This window comes from Lynx canadensis, chromosome C1 (genome assembly GCF_007474595.2).
Source record: "Lynx canadensis isolate LIC74 chromosome C1, mLynCan4.pri.v2, whole genome shotgun sequence".
Classification (NCBI taxonomy): domain Eukaryota; kingdom Metazoa; phylum Chordata; class Mammalia; order Carnivora; family Felidae; genus Lynx; species Lynx canadensis.
This window is the reverse complement of record NC_044310.1, coordinates 126,652,195-126,672,140: the sequence shown is the minus strand read 5'-3', so window position 1 is coordinate 126,672,140 and position 19,946 is coordinate 126,652,195. Positions and strand designations below refer to the sequence as shown.

Genomic DNA, 19,946 nt, shown 5'->3' with positions numbered 1-19,946 from the left:
TTTATTTTATTTTTGACAGAGAGAGAGAGAGAGAGAGAGAGAGAGACAGAGCATGAGTGGGGGAGGGGCAGAGAGAGAGGGAGACACAGAATCTGAAACAGGCTCCAAGCTTCGAGCTGTCAGCACAGAGCCCGGTGTGGGGCTTGAACATGCAGGGACAGTAAGATCATGACCTGAGCCGAAGCTGGATGCTCAACCAACTGAGCCACCCAGGCACCCCAAACACAGTACACATTTCTATTTTCAGTGTGTAGCTGCTCTACCTCAAAGACACAACCAACGTGCTGATTAAAAATCCTGGGCCTCTTCAATCTGTGACAGTCACAGAGCTGGAAAGGGCAAGGAAATAAGCGAATCCTCTGTGTGTGTGTGTCCTATGTGTGTGTGTTGTGTCTGGTAACAAATACGAGAGCCAAGTCTCCATTCTCCCAAGCAGATTCAATGAAACAAGTCTGTCAATCCTTTTCTCACCCCTAAATATCATCACCGGTAACCATAACCGGTGCCAACCTCTTACCAGCAATGAAAACTTAGGTCTTCCTTCTTGAAAAGAGCAATGCAGTCCCTCTGGCAACCTTACAGGGATGTCATGAGAATAAATCAAAGACTGTAATACTTTCTGAATAATGGACTAAAGTTACCCAATTCAAAGGAAGATTACTATTTATATCACATTAGGCTTATCAGAGAAGCTTCTGTTCTTCCAAGTTGAAGCAGCTAAAGAAGTAGTTTCATAATTTGCTTTTACACAGAGCTATTATCATTTGCTTCTTCTATATGCCTGTCTCCTCTTACTGATGAAAAATGAGTTCCCTGTAGCCTGAAAAATTTCAGTTAAGAAATTTTGCTGCTAACGTTATACACAAGAAATATTCTCCCCTGACTCCTTACAAAAACCTTAAATATTAGATGCTCCAAACTCCAAGGTCTATGGCCAACTACTGGTTAAGAGGAGAATTGCCTACTTTTAGGCACATGAGAGACGATTTGACTCTTGTTCAGTTTACATATGAAATGTTTTGCATATACTGATTCTGTTAAAAGAACTATTAGAAAAGTAGACTGTATCATGGTTTTTCTATTCTATATTAGACAATCACTTCAGGTCATGCTCTTTACTCAATTTTAAAATTAGCAACAGACCATAATCATGATAAACAATGAGAAGCTATAGGATTAGGTTTCTTGGTCATACTCACCTTAAATTACTTTGCTGACCAGGAGGAATGACACTATAGTAAACTGGCATTCCTGTTGTGGGCATAGATCCTTGATTAGACTGATTAGGGAACATAACAGGCTGCTGATAAGTCTGATGGGCAATTCCTTGAGAACTTTGAGGCAGTGAAACCTAAAATTTGAAAGACAATTTAAAGGGAAAAAGATTCTTCAAAATCTGGCAAATGTTAATGTCTCCAGCCTCCATAAACTTTTCCAGTATCAACATTTAGGAATAAGCTAAAAATGCCAATCGGCTGTCATGATAAATTAGCTACAGTACCACAACTTTATTTCTGTTCTTTCCAGCCAGCTATTATTTTTGGCTAGCCTTTATCAGTTGTATAGTAGGCTAGATGTATTAGGTTATAAACATAAAATGTGACTTATGTCCTTAAGTAAAACTTGTTTTAAAAAAGAAATGGTTTCCAGAGGCACCTGAGTGTTGCAGTCAGGTAAGTGTCTGACTCTTGATTTCAGCTCAGGTCATTATCTCAGTTTGTGGGTACAAGCCTCGGGTCGGGCTCTGTGCTGACAGTGCGGAGCCTGCTTGGGATTCTCTCTCTCCCTTTTTCTCTGCTTCTTTCCCACTCACATGCACTCTCTCTCTCTCTCTCAAAATAAATAAACTAAAAAAAAAGAAAAAAAAAGAAACGGTTTCCAAACACTGATGACATTTCCAAATATGGATGATGATTTGATGTGGAAAAAGTAATACAATACAGTTTGTCTCAGGCAGAGCTAAGTAAAACTCAGGTAGGGCACCAGGGAGATACACTGCATCATAAAGAGTGTGAGTTTTGGAGCTTAAGATAAACAGACATGGTATAGACTCCATTCCTTGGCTATCTATGAGACTTTGGGCAAATGACTTAACTATTCTGAGGATCATCAGCTTCGTATCTGAAAAAATGGGATACTACCTCCATCTCATGGGAGGCATTATCTCCACTGTAGTCTCTATTTACAGGATCTAGCACAGTAGGCACCTGGTGAATAGCAGATCTTTCAGTTCTGTTTTCTGTATTATCTACATAGAAACCACATGAACAGAATGGGTTTTTAAGTACACTGGTTTCTCTACTTTCTAAAATAGAAACCACGGACACAATTGACTCTTCTGATGTTGTTGTTCTAATGGGTTTTTAATTCATAAATGTGCCACAACATTACGGGTGGATTATAGTGATTTTGGTAAATAGGGCCAATGTAAAAGCTTCTGAAGGTTATGATGATGATGATGATGTTAGCAATGGTAGTATCAATAGTAGTAATAGTAGGATAGTGATGACAATGACAATGGAAGTTAATATTACTGACTAGTTACCATCACACATCAGGTTCCATTCTAAGAACTTTATGTGTGTTATAATATTAAGTCTTCCTAATAACCTGAAAAAGGTACTTTTATTATCCCTGTTTTATAGATGGGAAAACTGAGGTTAAGTAACTTGCCCAAGGTTGTATAGCTAGCAAGCAGGGAAGTTAAGATTTGAACCTATGGGGGCGCCTGGGTGGCTCAGTCGGTTGAGCATCCAACTTTGGCTCGAGTCATGATCTCACAGTTGACGAGTTCGAGCCCCGCGTCTGGCTCTGTGCTGACAGCTCGGAGCCTGGAGCCTGCTTCCGATTCTGTGTCTCCCTCTCTCTGCCTCTCCCCCACGCATGCTCTGTCTCTCTCTGTCTCAAAAATAAAGATAAACATTAAAAACAAAAAATTAAAAAAAAAAAAAAAAAAGATTTGAACCTATGCCCTCTGGCTCCAGAGTGTCAGCTCCTTAATCATCTCACTATTCTATCTGGCCTTTGTGATTTAGAAGTTGATTAACTTTTTTTTAAGTTAATTAATTTATTTTCACGGAGAAAGAGAGAGTGTGCAAGTGGGGGAGGGGCAGAGAAAGAGGGCACCAGAGAGGATCCATTGTCAGCATCCCAAAGTCTGATTCAGGACTTGAACTCACGAACCCTGAGATCATGACCTGAGCTGAAATCAAGAGTCAGACGCTTAGCCGACTGAGCCACCCAAGCACCACTGGAAATTGATTAACTTCTAAGTCTTGCCTATATAACATGTTACTGAAATGCAAACCAGTCTTTTTAAAAAACACAGTAATCCTTTATTACTTTCAATTTGGCTCAATTATTGCAAAGAGAAAGTGACTGGTTTGATTTATCCAATTCTGAATAACTCTTTTTGTCTACTGAGGGAGCGCAACATTCTAAAATTATTATTTATGATAGTATCTAAGTTAATATATATGAAAGACAGATCCAGGGAAAATGACACAGCTCAATCTAGATGATTTAAGCTATAGAATAATCTACAACTAGTGGTAAAGAAAAAATTGAAGTACCAAAAAAAAGAGAGGTAACAGTACTTGAGACCTATGGCCACCAAATACAATCTACTAAGGACAGATGATTTTTCTGGCTTATTTTTTAGACGGCATTTTATCACCACCTAGCCTGTCTACGAGAGGTAGTAGGAATTATAAGGCAAGTTCTTAATGCTCTATAGAGCCATCCTTCTCATAGTCTTTTACCCAGTTTGAAGATTATATAAAATACCTTGAGAAATGATTTATAACTTGTAAAAACAAGTATGCTATAGAAATTATAATTACTGTCTTAGCACTGAAACATTTTCAATATCTAGCTCTTTTTAAAGAACTATACTAACAAGTGTGTAATTTATTTAAAAATTGTATTAGTCACACCAGACTGTGAACCCCCTAAAGGTGAAGGGCAGATCTTATTTTCACAGTGCCTGGGTACTGGGTTAGGAAGCATGATCAAGGTCCTTGACAAGGGAGAGTTCCTGCTCTGGTACTGATCCTGTCTAATGTCTATGGAGAAGTAGGGGATGGGCAGTCTCATGTGCCTGGGCTCAAGTACAGAGGATAAGGAGTAAAAAGCATGAGAGATTGGAAAGAAAACAAAAATGTAAAACCTAGTTTTCTTTCTTCCTTAGTTGCTTTCTATTATCAGGAAGCTAGAAAACTAGACATACTGTTAGTGCTCACTAGCCCTTCCTTGACAATTCTGTAGTTGACATATAATTTCAATTTAAAATTTCTGGAATTATATGGAATATGCTAGCACCTTTGCTCATATCCTTCCCCATCCCCAGGATTTCTTCATAACCAACTTATGCCCATAATTTTCTTTTAAGAGCTAGTTAAAGGTTTTTATCTTTCCAGAGAATTTCTGTATTTAAGTTCCTAATCGGTTCATGGTTTTATTTCATAATCCTGTTACGGGACTGTATCCATCACCAACTTGTTTACATGTACATGTATCTTACTAACTAGTCTTATCTTTACCTCACTGAAATGAATGAAAATGGTCTTTGGATTTCTTAACAATAGACTCAGGTATGGAAAGCCATTAGGCTAATAAAACAAACTCACTTGCAAGTTATTCCAGAAGGATGAAGGAAAGGTAAAACAAATTTCTGAGAATGTGTCATATTACACTAAATATACCTGACCTATACATGAAACAATAGGTATTTCTACTTTACAACTATAAATTAAAATCCACAATACTTCTTAAAAAAAATGTTTATTTATTTTTTTGAGAGAGAGTGAGACAGAGCACTGTCTCAGAGGCAGAGAGAGAGGGAGACACGGAATCTGAAGGAGCCTCAAGACTCTGTCAGCACAGAGCCTGATGCAGGGCTTGAACTCACGAACCACGAGACCATGACCTGAGCCGAAGTTGGACGCTCAACCGAATGAGTCACAAGGCGCCCCCCAACGCACTTTTTACATAGAAAACTCAAATAGTTTTATGACTTTTATTTATTTACTTTTTTAAAGTTTACTTTCTGGGGCGGGTGCGGAAGGGGCAGAGAGGAGACAGAGGGTCTGAAGCGGGCTCTGCAATGTCAGTAGAGCGCCCAATGCGGGGCTTGGACTCATGATCTGGGAGATCGTGACCTGAGCCAAAGTCAGACAGTGAACCAACTGAGCCACCAGGTGCCCCAGTTTTATGACTTTTAAATAAATAGAACCAATAATAAAAAAAATTTTAAAGTGTAGTAGTTCTCTGTTAAACTATATTCAGTATTCTGTACAACAGTTATTCTGTGCTTGTGTAAATTGTTCTGGGAAATATAAAGACAAGATACACTTCATAACTCATTTTATGTAGTGACCAAAAGTCCACAACATTTTTAATAGATGATATGCCATTCCTTTCTAGGACTGGTGGTAGGGAAAAAGATCAGTTCCATGGAAAACCTGACATTCTTTTCTATTCTATTAACACTGATTTATAGTTTGTATTCTGCCTCACTCTTTTAAATACCTACCTCTCCCTCTATTTTCCCTGTCATCACCCTCTCAACAAGACTTTCTAAGGAGCTGAAGAAAAGAATCAGATACTAGGTTGTTATATGTTTCTATCATTGGAAACATAGACAATGCCAAAGAAAATTTTCTTGCCAATACCAATGTGGTTCACGTGGTAGTACACATTTAATTATTTATAAAAATTAAAGAATTGAATGAATAAAGCAATACAATGAGGTAAACAAAATTGCTATAACTAATACAACTCTTATGACTATAAATTATGTATCACAGAATCATTTCCCCTATAATAAGAAAAGAACGAAGATGCACTGTAGCTATATATTTTATGTATTTATCTCTACCCAAAGATGCTAATAGTGACAACATACCTGGTATGATGGCACTGAAGGATATGGGATGACTACTCCTTGGATCTGATTTCCAATGCTGTTGGGCTGGCCACCAACTAGACTCTGACTCTGGGGTTGCTGAACTCCAACTAGTCCTTGGTAGTTTTGCTGGTGGTTGGGTATAACTTGATAACCTGTAATGGCATAAGGAGTTAAACCTTGCTTTGAATTTAATTTTTTTTCATCTAACATAATGTTTTTGTGTTTTAAGCAAATACTTTTGTGTTTTAAGATGACAAAAAGATAAATAAAAATAAAACAACAGAACTGTTAAAATAGCAAATTTAAAAAACCGTCATTATGAGAACTAACATTTAAAGGATTTACTGTATAGGTAACTCCCAGCTGTATTTTTCCCCACTTAAAATACATTCAGATAAAATTTGTGTACAAAGATTTCCTTTGTAGTTAAGGAAATTTATATGGTTTACATAGAAAATTACTATTCAATGTATATTATGACAACTATATATGACAACTGATTTCTGAGGACCAGTACTGGCTATATAATTTCTGGTCCCTGTGCAAGAGGAAAATGTAGGGCTGCTTGTTGAAAAATTATTAAGAATTTTAGTTGGTAACAGCAGAACATCGAATCAAACACAGGGTTTTTGATCAGGGTTTTAACATCAGAGGTTGCATGCCCATGAATCTGGCTCTTCTGAAAACCAAAAGTAGGAAAGAGGAGAACCACTTTTATAGAATGGTTGTCACACTAAGACAGGCATCCTTATATTAGGAATATGTAAAGGGCACAAGAAAAATGGAGTTATTTAGCAAGTTTTTAGATCATTTCCTTAATGTATTATTAAGGTCACTTGACAGAGAAACAGGTCCTTAAAGAGATTAAGTAATTTACCTGAAGTCACACATGAAACACCTAAGGGACAACTCTTCTCTAAATTGAAGGCACTATTAGTAACTTAAGTAGTAAATTAAAAGTATAAGTTTATTTTTATCAAATGAATTCATGAGTTATTTAAACAAGAATCTCCACAATGATAATCTCTGAGTAGTAAGAAATGCATTAAAAAAAAAAAGAATCATATTTTGTCTCTTGACACCAAGAGGATTCCTTTAGGTAAACCCATTATCTCAAAATTAAGTAAATTACTAGAAGCTACCACAAATCAATCTTTCTTTCTTTCTTTCTTTCTTTCTTTCTTTCTTTCTTTCTTTCTTTCTTTCTTTCTTTCTTTCTTTCGTTCCTTCTGTCTGTCTGTCTGTCTGTCTTTCTGTCTTTCTTTCTTTTCTTTCTCTCTCTCTCTCTCTCTCTCTCTTTCTTTTTTAAGAAACCAGATAAAAATAACCATCCAGCTTCAGGGTATTTGAAAAGTTTCTACAAAGATGAACCAAACTATAGTATTGCCCATGCAAATTTCTACAACTAAAGGTCAGTGAAATGATTTCTCTGGTAATACTATAAATATATTTTGCTATATTATAAATACCAGTTTTCATTTCTATGCTTATTAATCTCTTAAGCAACAGACATGGCAAAGATCCCATCTCAGGTAGCGACTATAAATAATAGTATCAATGTAGTTGTCTGGGAGCCTCTATGATTCTGCTCAATGACTAAATAGCTAAATACAATCTGACATCAACCTTTTACAAAGAAAGAAATGCAAAGCATTATTTGTTAACTAAAAAACATATTAACAACAACAAAGTAAAAATCCAATTACAGTGAACTGTTTAACAGTGAACGGTTTTGTAAAATTATGCTAGGTCTATGGCAATAATACTTTATGGCCACGTTATAAATGACTTCTGACTATTCTAACTTTGTACAGAAAATTTATATTCTAATCCTAGTCAGTAATGAAGTGATGGATAATATGCTATTTCCTAAACCTTTCTGTGAGTGAATTTTCTATAATACTTAAACTCACAGGCAGAAAAAGGAAAAGGGGAGAAGAAACTTACTTCTTGTTCTTTAGTCTAACAGTTAACATTCAACCCTCTTTACAGTTTATCAAATCACATGTATTTCAAATTCATGCTCTAAATGCCAAACACCATCAAACCATACGCTGACACATTTCCACACCTAGGAACGTAAAGGGCAGGAATGGAAATGGGATGTGAAGATATGATCTTTTCTTGTGTTGGAAATACCATCTCAGAACATACACATACACAAGCATATACTGCAGTGTCAGAATTTGGGCTCAGCTCTTTATAGACTGGGAAAGTAACTTAGGACAGACTTGTCAGACCTACAGTCCTATACAACTGAAAAGAAAAATGTAGATACCTGGCAGAATTCACTGTAATGTAATCTGACTTAAAATACCTCGACTTAAAACAGTCACATCCTCCCAGGGAACTTCACAACTGTTTCTCATACTACTTTTATAGTTTATTCAAAATACATTTGAAGTTATAGGTTATCTTGAAATAAAACTTTGAAAAAGAAAAGCCAATTTATGTGCAAGTGTTCTGATTTCCTTTATTTAAATTTACTAATTTCTGGAGATTCACACTGGAGCCTTCCAGCCTAAAATTTTCATTTAAAAAAAAATTTTTTTTAATGTTTATTTACTTTTGAGAGATACGGAAGAGCATGAGCAGGGGAGGGGCAGAGAGAGAGAGACACAGAATCCACAGCAGGCTCCAGGCTCTGAGCTGTCAGCACAGGGCCCGACGTGGGGCTCGACGTGGGGCTCGAACTCACCAACCGTGAGATCATGACCTGAGCCGAAGCCGGATGCTCAACCGACTGAGCCACCCAGGCGCCCCCAGCCTAAAATTTTCTTATGAAAAAAACATCTGACAGAGAACACTTTCAATAAATAGCTATAGATTCCATGTCATAGGACACTACATCATGGAATGTGCATCAGTAAATTTCTAATGCTATTTTAGATTCCCTAATGCAACCTAATCCCCATCAATATCCATGCCACAGTGTATCTCCACACAAACGTCATGCACGTTTTGACAATGTGACAACATAACATGAAGTCTAAAACATCCGACTCCATCACCTCATCATTTGTTACATAGGGTATTAAGCTGTGAACTCAGGATGTTACTGGTGGGGATATAAAGAAAATAAGACATAGTCCCGTTTCTTTGAATTAGGTATTCTTAGCCCTGATACTATATTAGAATAACAGTATAAAAAACACTTACAAAAATAGGAGGGTGAAATTAATCCTGAAAGAAGTAATACCATTTGAGCTTGGACTTAAGGAAAAAGAAAAATGTCAGGAAAAAGTATAGGGGCACCTGGGTGGCTCAGTTGGTTGAGCGTCCAAGTTCGGCTCAGGTCATGATCTCGTGGCTTATGAGTTCGAGCCCTGCATCGGGTTCTGTGCTGACAGCTCGGAGCCTGCAGCCCACTTCAGATTCTGTGTCTCTCTCTCTCTCTCTGCTCCTCCCCTGCCCGTGTCTCTCTCAAAAATAAACATTAAAAACAAATTTAAAAAAAAAGTAGCATAAACAAACTGGGAACATATTCTTAAATAAGAATAGAGCTATTAAAAATAAGAATGTAGGGGTGCCTAGGTGGCTCAGTCAGTTGAGTATCTGACTCTTGATTTTGGCTCAGGTCATGATCCCAGGGTCATGGGACAGAGCCCTGTGCCAGGCTTTGTGCTGAGCCTGGAGCCTGCCCTCCCTGTCTTTCCCTCTCTCACCAAAAAACCCCCCAAAAAACAAAAAACAAGTCAAACACTTAAAAAATTTTTTTTTTACATTTATTTTTGAGAGACAGAGCGTGAGCAGGGGAGGGGTAGAGAGAGAGGGAGACACAGAATCTGAATCAGGCTCCAGGCTCCAAGCTATCAGCACAGAGCCTGACACGGGGCTTGAACCCATGAACTGTGAGATCATGACCTGAACTGAAGTCGGACGCTTAACCGACTGAGCCACCCAGGCGCCCCAGAACGTCAAAACACTTTATTTAAAAAAAAAATTTTTTTTTTTTTAACATTTATTTATTTTTGAGACAGAGAGAGAGAGAGCATGAACAGGGGAGGGTCAGAGAAAGAGGGAGATGCAGGATCTGAAACAGGCTCCAGGCTCTGAGCTGTCAGCACAGAGCCCGACATGGGGCTCAAACCCACGGACTGCGAGATCATGACCTGAGCCGAAGTCAGACGCTTAACCGACTGAGCCACCCAGGCGCCCCATCAAACACTTTAAAAGAAAGTATCTTTCCTAAGAAGCCCACATTAATCTTCTTCTAATTTTGTTCTTTGCCTTATTCCAGATGTTTTAAATGCTACAGATAACAATCCTAAGTGGCTCCTGCTGTGTCACATTTTACAAGCAGCCTGGACAAGGATGAGAGGCACAATGAGTTCCACTGCAGCCCCAGCAGATGGCCTAGGAGCAGACATCTGATCTCACTGCCAGCCACACGCACCAATAAAAAGCTCTCAGGGGGCAGGACAGGAAGAGAGCCCGCCATTTTTGGAGCCCTGCAGCCATGGCAGACAAAGTGGGGGCAGGCATCTGGTCTGCTGCTGGCCCTGCCTACCAACACAAGACTCTCAGGGGACAAGGCAGGGAATGCAACATGCAGGTCTGTATGGTGATCTGCTGAGGGCAGGCCTGTGGTCTGACCACTGACACTGTCTAACTACAAGCCCACAGTGATCCTGGGCCAGTCTGGGCCCTAAACGGCACAGGGACCAAATCCTACCTACAACATGCAAAGTGGGCCATTACAGCCAAGAGGACTGAAGGCAAAAGTGGCTCAGCCACAAAAGCAGAGCACAAGCAACCCAGAGGAGTCACCACGAAGCACCTGGTTCTGGTAAAAAGGGGATACTGTGCTACTGAGCACCACTGGACCTCTTTTTCTTAAGGCCACTAGTTTCAAGATCAGTAGACAGAGTTGACCTTCTTAGTACACAGAAACAAATGTGGAGAGTTAGACAAAATGAGGAGACAAGAATACATCCCAAATGAAAGGACAAAACTGCAGCAAAAGGGCAAAATGAACCTGAGATCAGCGATATGTCAGGATAAAGAACTCAAAGCAATGGTCATAATGATACTAACTGGACTTGAGAAAGAAAAAATGGACAAACTCAATGAGAATTTCAACAAAGAGAAAATATAAAAAAGAAACAGATGAAGAATTCAATAACCGAAATGAAAAATATACTAGAGAGAATTAGCAGATTAGAGGATACAGACAAACAGATCAGTGATTTGGAAGGCAGGTAATGAAAAGGCAACAAACTGAACAGCAAAAAGAAAAAATAATAAAAAATGAGAATAGTTTAAGGTTGTTCAGTGACATCATCAGGTGTAGTAACATTTGCAGTATTGGGATGCTAGAAAGAGATGAGAGAGAAAAGGAGGCAGAAAATTTATTTGAAGAAATAATAGCGGATAACTTCTTGAATTTGAGGAAGGAAACAAGACATTCAGATTCAGAAGACACAGAAGGCCCCCAATAAATTAAACCCAACGAGGTTCACACCAAGACACTTAGTAATTGAAAGTAGTGTCAAGAAGAGAGAAATCCATTTTATTTTTTTAAGGAGGCTCCACCCCCAGTGTGGAGTCCAATGCAGGACCTGAACTCATGACCCTGAGATCAAGACCTGAGGTGAGATCAAGAGTCAGATGCTTAACTGACTAAACCATCCAGGCACCCCTAAAGGACATTCTTTGAGTGGAAAGAAAAGGCCATAATCAGGAGTAACAAAATTATGAAAGAAAAAAAATTCATATGTAAATACAAACACAATCAAAGTGGTAGATTAATCACTGAGGGTAAAGCACAAAACCAGTAAAATAAATATATCTATGAAAATCAGTTAAGGGATCCACAAAATAAAAGGATGTGAAGTAGGGGTGCCTGGGTGGCTCAGCTGGTTAAGCGGCCAGATCTTGATTTAGCCTCAGCTCATGATCTCATGGTCATGGGATCAAGCCCTGCGTTGACCTCCTCACTAAGCATGGAGCCTGCCTGGGATTTTCTCTCTCCCTCTCTCTACCCCTCTCCTGCTCTCTCTCAAAATAGATAAACTTTAAAAAAAAGTTAAAAAAGGATGTAAATATGACATCATATACATAGAATGTGACGTGGAGGGGAGTAAAAATTTATTGCTTTTACAATAGGTTCAAACTTAAATCAACTATCAATGTAATATAGACTTCTATATGTATATTATATGTGAGACTAATGGTAACCACAAAACAAAAACCTGTAATAGATACACAAAAAATAAAGAGAAAGGAATCTAAGTATTTCACTGAAGAAAGCCATCAAACCACAAAAGAGGAGAGCAAAAGAAGAAAGGAACACAGAACAGAGAAGAACTTACAAAAACAACCATAAAACAAATAACAAAATGGCTGTAAATATATACCCATCAATAACTACTCTGAATGTAAATAGACTAAAGGCACCAATCAAAAGACACAGGGTGAATGCATGGATAAGAAAGCAAGAGCCATCAATATGCTGCCTACAAGTGACTCACTTCAGACCTAAATACACATGCAGACTGAAAGTTAAGGAATACAAATAAATGTACTGTGAAAATGGAAGTGAAAAGCAAGCTAGGGTAGCGAAACTCGTATTGCACAAAACAGTCTTTAAAACGAAGATTGTAACAAGAAACAAAGAAGGACACTGCGTAATGCTAAAGGGAACAATCCAACAAGAGGTTGTAACAATAATAAGTACTTAAGTACCTAACTTTGAAATTCCTACATATATAAAGTAACTATTAAAAGACATCAAAGAAGGGGCGCCTGGGTGGCGCAGTCGGTTAAGCGTCCGACTTCAGCCAGGTCACGATCTCGCGGTCCGGGAGCTCGAGCCCCGCGTCAGGCTCTGGGCTGATGGCTCAGAGCCTGGAGCCTGTTTCCGATTCTGTGTCTCCCTCTCTCTCTGCTCCTCCCCCGTTCATGCTCTGTCTCTCTCTGTCCCAAAAATAAATAAACGTTGAAAAAAAAAATTAAAAGACATCAAAGAAGAAATGATAGTAATACAATAACAGTAGGGGATGGTAATACCCCATTTACATCAATGGATACATCCTCCAGATAGAAAACAAGGAAGCAGGAGCTCTGAATGACACACTGGATCAGATGGACCTATCAGATATATTCAGGACATTCTATCCAAAAACAGGAGCTTACACATTCAAGTGCACGAGACAGTCTTCAGAACAGATCATGTGTTATGCCACAAAACAAATTTCAATAAATTAAAAAAAAACAGTCATGTATTTTTTCTGACCACAATGGTATGAAACTAGAAATCAACCACAAGAAAAGATTTGAAAACATGAATACATGGGGGCTAAATAACATGCTACTAAAATGGCTCAACCAAGAAATCAAAGAGGAATTAAAAAAATACATGGAGACAGATGAAAATGAAAACACAATGGGCCAAAATATTTGGGATGCAGCAAAAGCTGTTCTAACAGGGAAATTTATAGCAATACATGTCTATCTCAAAAGCAAGAAAAACTTCAAATTATCAATCTAACTTTACATCTAAAGGAGCTAGGAAAAGAACAAGGCACAAAGTCAGTAGAAGGAAGGAAATAATAAAGATCAGAGCAGAAATAATGAAACAGATACTAAAAACACAAAAGAATAGATCAATGAAACCAGGAGCTGATTCTCTGAACAGATCAACACAAGATTTACCCAGACTCACTAAAAAGAGAGAGAGAGAGAGAGAGAGAGAGAGAGAGAGAGAGAGAGAGAGAGAGAAAGAGAGTGAGAGGACTTAAATAAATAAAATCAGAAATGAAGTGGGCGCCTGGGTGGCTCAGTTGGTTAAATGGCCGTGGTTGACTTTGGTTCAGGTCATGATCTCGCAGTCCCAGGTCAGTCCCTGTACTGACAGCTCAGAGCCTGGAGCCTGCTTCGGATTCTGTGTCTCCGTCTCTCTCTCTGCCTCTCCCCTGCTTGTGCTTTGTCTCTCTCTCAAAAATTAATAAACATTAAAAAAATTTAAAAGAAAATCAGAAATGAAGGAGGAGAAATAATAACTGACAACCATGGAAATTAAAAGGATTATATTATAAAAACTATATGTGACAAACTGGACAATCTAGAAGAAATGGATACATTCTTAGAAATATATAATCTTCTAAAATGGAATCAGGAAGAAACAAAATTTGAACATACCGATTACCAGCAATGAAATTGAACCAGTAATCAAAAAACTCCCCCCAAACACAAGGCCAGGACCAGATAGCTTCAAAGGGGAATTCTTTCAAACATTTAAAGAAAATTTAATACCTATTCTTCTCAAACAATTCCAAAAAACAGAAAAGGAAGGAAAGCTTCCAAGTTCATTGTATGAGCTCGAACTACTCTGATACCAAAACCAGATACACCACACACAAAAAGAAAACTACGGGCCATTATCTCTGATGAACACAGATGCAAAAATTCTCAACAAAATGTCAGCAAACCAAATCCAATAATATACTATAAAAAGAAAATTATTCACCAGTGTAGAGTGAAATTTATTCCAGGGATGCAAGGGTGGTTCAGTATTTGCAAATCAATCAATACGATACATCACATTAATAAGAGAAAGAATAAAAACCGCATCATCAGCTCAATAGATGCAGAAAAAACATGTGACAAAAGACAACATCCATTCGTGATAAAAACCGTCAACAAAGTAGGTTTAGAGGGAACATACCCTGACACAATAAAGCCAATATATGAAAAACCCACAGATAACATCATTCTCTATGGTGAAGAACATAGCTTTACCTGTAAGATCAGGCACAAGACAAGGATGTCCACTCAACAGTCTTATTCAACAAAGTACTGGAAGCCCTAGCTCCAGCAGTCAGACAAGAAAAATAAATAAAAGGCATCCAAATTGGAAAGGATGAAGTAAAATTATCACTATTGCAGATGACATGATACTATAAATAGAAATTCCACCAAAAAGCTACTAGAACTGATAAATGAATTTAGTAAGGTCACAGGATACAAAATAAATATACAGAGATCTGTTAATTACTATCCACCAATACTGAAGTAGCAGAAAGAGAAACTGAGAAAACAATCTCATTTACAATTACAACCAAAAAGGTAAAATACCTAGGAGTAAACTTAATCAATAAGGTGAAAGTCTTGTACTATGAAACTACTATTAATGAAAGAAATCAAAGATGACATAAACAAATGAAAAGATATTCCATGTTCATGGATTGGAAGAACCAATATTGCTAAAATGTCCATATTACCTAAAGCAATCTATAGCTTTAATGCAATCTCTATCAAAATACCAATATACTTTACAGAACTAAAACAAAAAAAATCCTAAAATGTGTATAGAACCACAAAAGTCCCCAAACAGCCAAAGCAATCTTGAAACAGAACATTCCTAGATTTCAAACTACAGTACAAACTTGTAGTAATCAAAACAGAATGGTACTGGCACAAAAACAGACACATGGATCAATAGCACAATAGAAAGCCCAGAAATAAACCCATATTTATATGGTCAGTTAATGTATGACAGAGACAAGAACATACAATAAGAAAAAGACAGTCTCTTCAACAAATGGTCCTGGGAAAACAGGGCAACTACATGCAAAAGAATGAAACAGGACCATTTTCTTACACCACATATAAAAATAAACTGTAAATGAATTAGAGACCTAAATGTGTGACCTGAAATAAGAATCCTAGGAAAATAAATATGTATGCAGTAATTTATTTTTTTAAATAAATTTATTTTAAATTATTTTTAAATATTAAAATTTTAAATATTAAATATTAATTTTAAATATTAAATTTAAAAACATTTTTAAATAATTTTTTAAATTATTTATTTAAAAAATAAATTTATTTTAAAAAAGTAAATTACCCTCAACGTGGGGCTCAAATTCATAATCCCAAGATCAAGAGTCACATGCTCTACTGAGCCAGCCAATCACTCCCACAGGCAGTAATTTCTTCTCTGATACAGATCTTAGAAACATTTTTTTAGGGGTGTCTGGGTGGTTAAGTGGATTTAGTGTCTGATTCTTGATTCTGGTCAGGTCATGGTCTCATGGTTGTGGGATTGAGCCCTATGTCAGGTTCTATGCTGAGTATGGAGCCCGACTGGGTTTCTCTCTCCTATTCTGCCACTCTCCTATTCGTGCTTGCACTCCTTCTCTGAAATAAAATAAAATAAAATAATTGAAAAAAAAAAAAAAAGAAACATTTTTTTAGATATGTCTCTTTGGGCAAGACAAACAATAGCAAAATTAAACTACTGGGACTACACCAAAATAAAAATCTTCTGCAGAGTAAAGGAAACCATCAATGAAACAAGGCAACTTACTGAGTGGGAGAAGATATTTGCAAATGATATATCTGATAAGGAGTTAATACCCAAAATATATAAAGAACTTATACAAGTCAACAACAAACCCCCTCAAATAATCCAATTAAAAAATGGCAGAGGATGTGAACAGACATTTCTCCAAAGAAGATATCCAGACGGCCAACAGACACATGAAAAGATGCTCATCATCACTTATCATCGGGGAAATGCAAATCAAAACCACAATGAGATATCACCTTACACCTGTCAGAATGGCTAAAATCAAAAACACAGGAAATAATAAGCGTTGACGAGAATGTAGAGAGAAAGGAACCCTTGTGCACTGTTGGGAGGAATGCTAACTGGTGCAGCGACTGTGGAAAACGGTATGGAGCTTCTTCAAAAAATTAAAAACAGAATTACCGTATGATCCAGCAATTATACTACTTACCCAAAGAAAAGGAAAACACTAATTCAAAAAGATATATGCACCCCTAGGTTTACAGCTGAATTATTTACAATAGCCAAGATATGGAGGAAATTCAAGTGTCCAATGACTGATAAATGGATAAAGAAAATGTGGGATCATATATATACACAATGGAATATTACTCAGCCATACAAAAATAATGAAATCTTGCTATTTGCTATAACATGGATATACCTAGAGGGTATAATGCTAAGTGAAATAAGTCAGTGAGAGAAAGACAGATACTATTATGATTTTCCTAATGGAACTTAGGAAACAAAACAAAGGAACACACAGGAAAAAAGGTTAATACAAACAAACGACTTAAATAGAATAAATACATGGTTATGAGAGGGAGGTGGCTCCTGGGATGGATGAAATAAGTGAAGGGGATTAGGAGTATAGGTATTTTGATGAACAGAATTGTTGAATTATATTACATACCCAACACCAGTAACATTGAATGCTAATTATACTTAAAAAAAAAAAAAAAAAACAATCCACAGGTAATATCTAAAATTGTTCTTTTTAATTGTTCTCTCATTGTTTGTGCATGCCTTAAAAAACAATAAAATGGTGTGCTTTTTTAATAAGGTTAGAAACTTTAACACTCTTCCGTATTAAAAACAAAGAAAACCCATATCAGCTATCACACGGCTAAGCCAGTAAATGGGCACTCAATGTTTATACTTGCTGAATAGACAACAGAGGAAAACATATTCTTAACATAATAGAATCAAAATAATATATGCTTCTACATGAAACCAGAGGCTTACTATGTGTGCTGACAGGCTGACTGAGAATAGTGTTTTTCACTGTCCACATCTATCAAATGGCTCTGAAAGCAAAAGCTGAACTTAAATTTTAAGGTAATGCGTTTAAAATAAGGTTAAACATATTTAACTGCCATTTCATTAAAATGAAATCGGACCCTGTGATTACAAATCACCTCAGCGGATTCACGAATTCATGGGTCACTCATTAATCCTCTCCTTAGAAACTGTACTGCAGCTGAAATGCAGATTTCATGTCATTAACCTCAAGGTGCTTACTTGATAAGGAAGAACACAGAAGTGTTTTAGTTTATATTTAATATGTAAAGCTTGAAATGAAGGTTTCATTTGAATATTTCTGAATAAATCTGCACACTTAAAACATATCTAAAAAAAGCCTTATTTGATTATGCAATAGGTTTTCATGGTAGAACATTTGGAAAATACGAAAAAGGAAAAAGCCACTATGGAAAAACATCATTTTCATAAAACAACTATTCATAGATAATTACCATTTACTTGTATGTATAGGTAGCCTTATTTCTGTGCACAGATATAAATACACATATCCACTTACATTAGATATAGAAATGGCACATACTGTTTCAAAAGCTTTTCCATAGCTATGGATAAGGTCAACAGAAATTTCTAAAAAACTATGGGAAGGAAGTATCTAAGTAAGTGTTCTTATAAGACACTTAGACCTCAAGTTAACAATCAGAGGATTAGAAAAGAAATCAACTGATCTGAACTCTCTATCGTACTTTAAGGAAAAGGCATGTGTTAAGAAGTCAACAAAACAAAAAGACCTCAATATGTCAGAACAAACTATGTTAGTTTCCCATGGCCATTCTGAAATTCAGACCAAACACAAATTTAGCCCAAAATTCCTATGCCTCTTCATTTAGAATACTGCATAATTGTCATTTTTTTGGATGACACCACAAAGTAACATCAGTAGCTAACACTGACATGACATTTATTAGGTTTTGGGCACTGTTCTAAGTACTTTATACTTGCTAACTCATTTAGTGCTCACAATCTCATGAATAGGTATAATTATTACCCTTATTTTTTTAGATGAAGAAACAAAGGCACAGAGAGGTTCACATCTTGCCAAATGGGGTTTGCACATACTATTCTGATTCTAAACTTTCCTTTTCTCAGGGACAAACGCTGAGATAGAGTATTACAATAAGCAGAACACTGAACACCTAGGCTCCTTCCATTTTCTGAGAATTTTGGTTAATGAAGACTTTTACTATAGGTTAAGATACTTAAGTCTCAAGATAAATTTAATTATAGGAAAAAAAAGAATGATTGCAAATAGTCAATTAACTAGGACTTTTTCATTTGAATTGAAGATTATTTTTAAGTATAAATGTGGTTATCCAAAACAGGAATCAGAGTGAAAAGTTGTTGAACAGTTAGTCCAGATGGCAGTTATAGGAACTTGGGGTTAAAAAAGACCATATCTTAAAGAGTTTATACAATCAGCCCATAATGTCCTCTCCCCTGGGAGGGGGTCTCCTTCACTTGTTTTGCCCATTACTCTCAAGGGGTGTGGTTTGTGACCTCTTATATTTCAAGATAACACTTCCTTCCCTTATTATAATTAGATCCCACACATATAAGAAACAGTTGAGAAGAGGAAAAGGAGGCTCAAATATTTCAGGCTCATGTCCCTTGGTTTGTGTCTCTCAACCTGAGTATTTTTCAGGCCAGTCTTCAATATTCCTTGTTGGGGTTTAGCTTTGCTATTTTGCTTCAAAGGCTGACTTTGCTCAAAATGTACTACTCTGTTCCCATATCCCAGATGAAGCCACTTAAGATTTTTTTAGTAGAAATTTCATAATCTGGCTCTTCTCTGCCAGACTTTACACCCAGACTTTACACCCAGTGGGGCAAAGGGAGCTCTAACTTCGGACACCTGTGTACAAAGAGGCATGTGCTGTATCATGGGTGAAGTCTTAAGTTATTGTGAAGCAATGATTCTCTTCTATACACTCAGTAGCTTTACATTCATTTTTATATTTGAGGTAGGAAAAGCTAGCAGGTGTGAACCACACTGGATAGGAAGTTGCCAGGACCTGAGGAACTGAAGTCTAGCATCACTTAAAAAAAAAGGCGGGGGGGGGGGGGGGGGGGGGGCATCATTTAACATTTCATGTTAAAAGGAGGGGGATTGTACTGGTAATCTGGACAGGTCCCTGAAGGTTTTTCTAGAAGTCACAGTGAGATGTTTGACCATTCATTCCAGTAATGACAAACCACAAACCACAACCTGGCAGCTGGTTGTATAAAATCCTTGAGTATACTCTCTAAAGACGAGGAAATCAGAAGTTGCAAAAAGATGACTTGACTTTATGGATGGCCAAAGACCATGGGATCTATGATGGATGAAGTTACTACAACCACAAGGAAAACTAGACATAGTCAGTTGGAAAGCACAGAAAACAAATAAACAAAAATCCACATCATTCTACTAATCAAATTAAAGAA

The 19,946-nt window shown here is 37.1% G+C and overlaps 1 protein-coding gene across 10 annotated transcripts in view; it reads right to left on the bottom strand.

Annotated features, from left to right (window-relative positions):
* The window catches only part of R3HDM1 (R3H domain containing 1), a 210,220-nt gene that overhangs the window by 46,187 nt on the left and 144,087 nt on the right, over window positions 1-19,946 (bottom strand). For all 10 annotated transcript variants that reach the window (XM_032594401.1, XM_032594395.1, XM_032594394.1 and 7 more), the window contains 2 exons: window positions 5,906-6,060; window positions 1,200-1,351 (listed from right to left, as the gene is read on the bottom strand). In XM_032594401.1, the coding sequence (XP_032450292.1) occupies window positions 1,200-1,351; window positions 5,906-6,060 (307 nt within the window). The remainder of the gene's footprint in view (window positions 1-1,199; window positions 1,352-5,905; window positions 6,061-19,946) is intronic.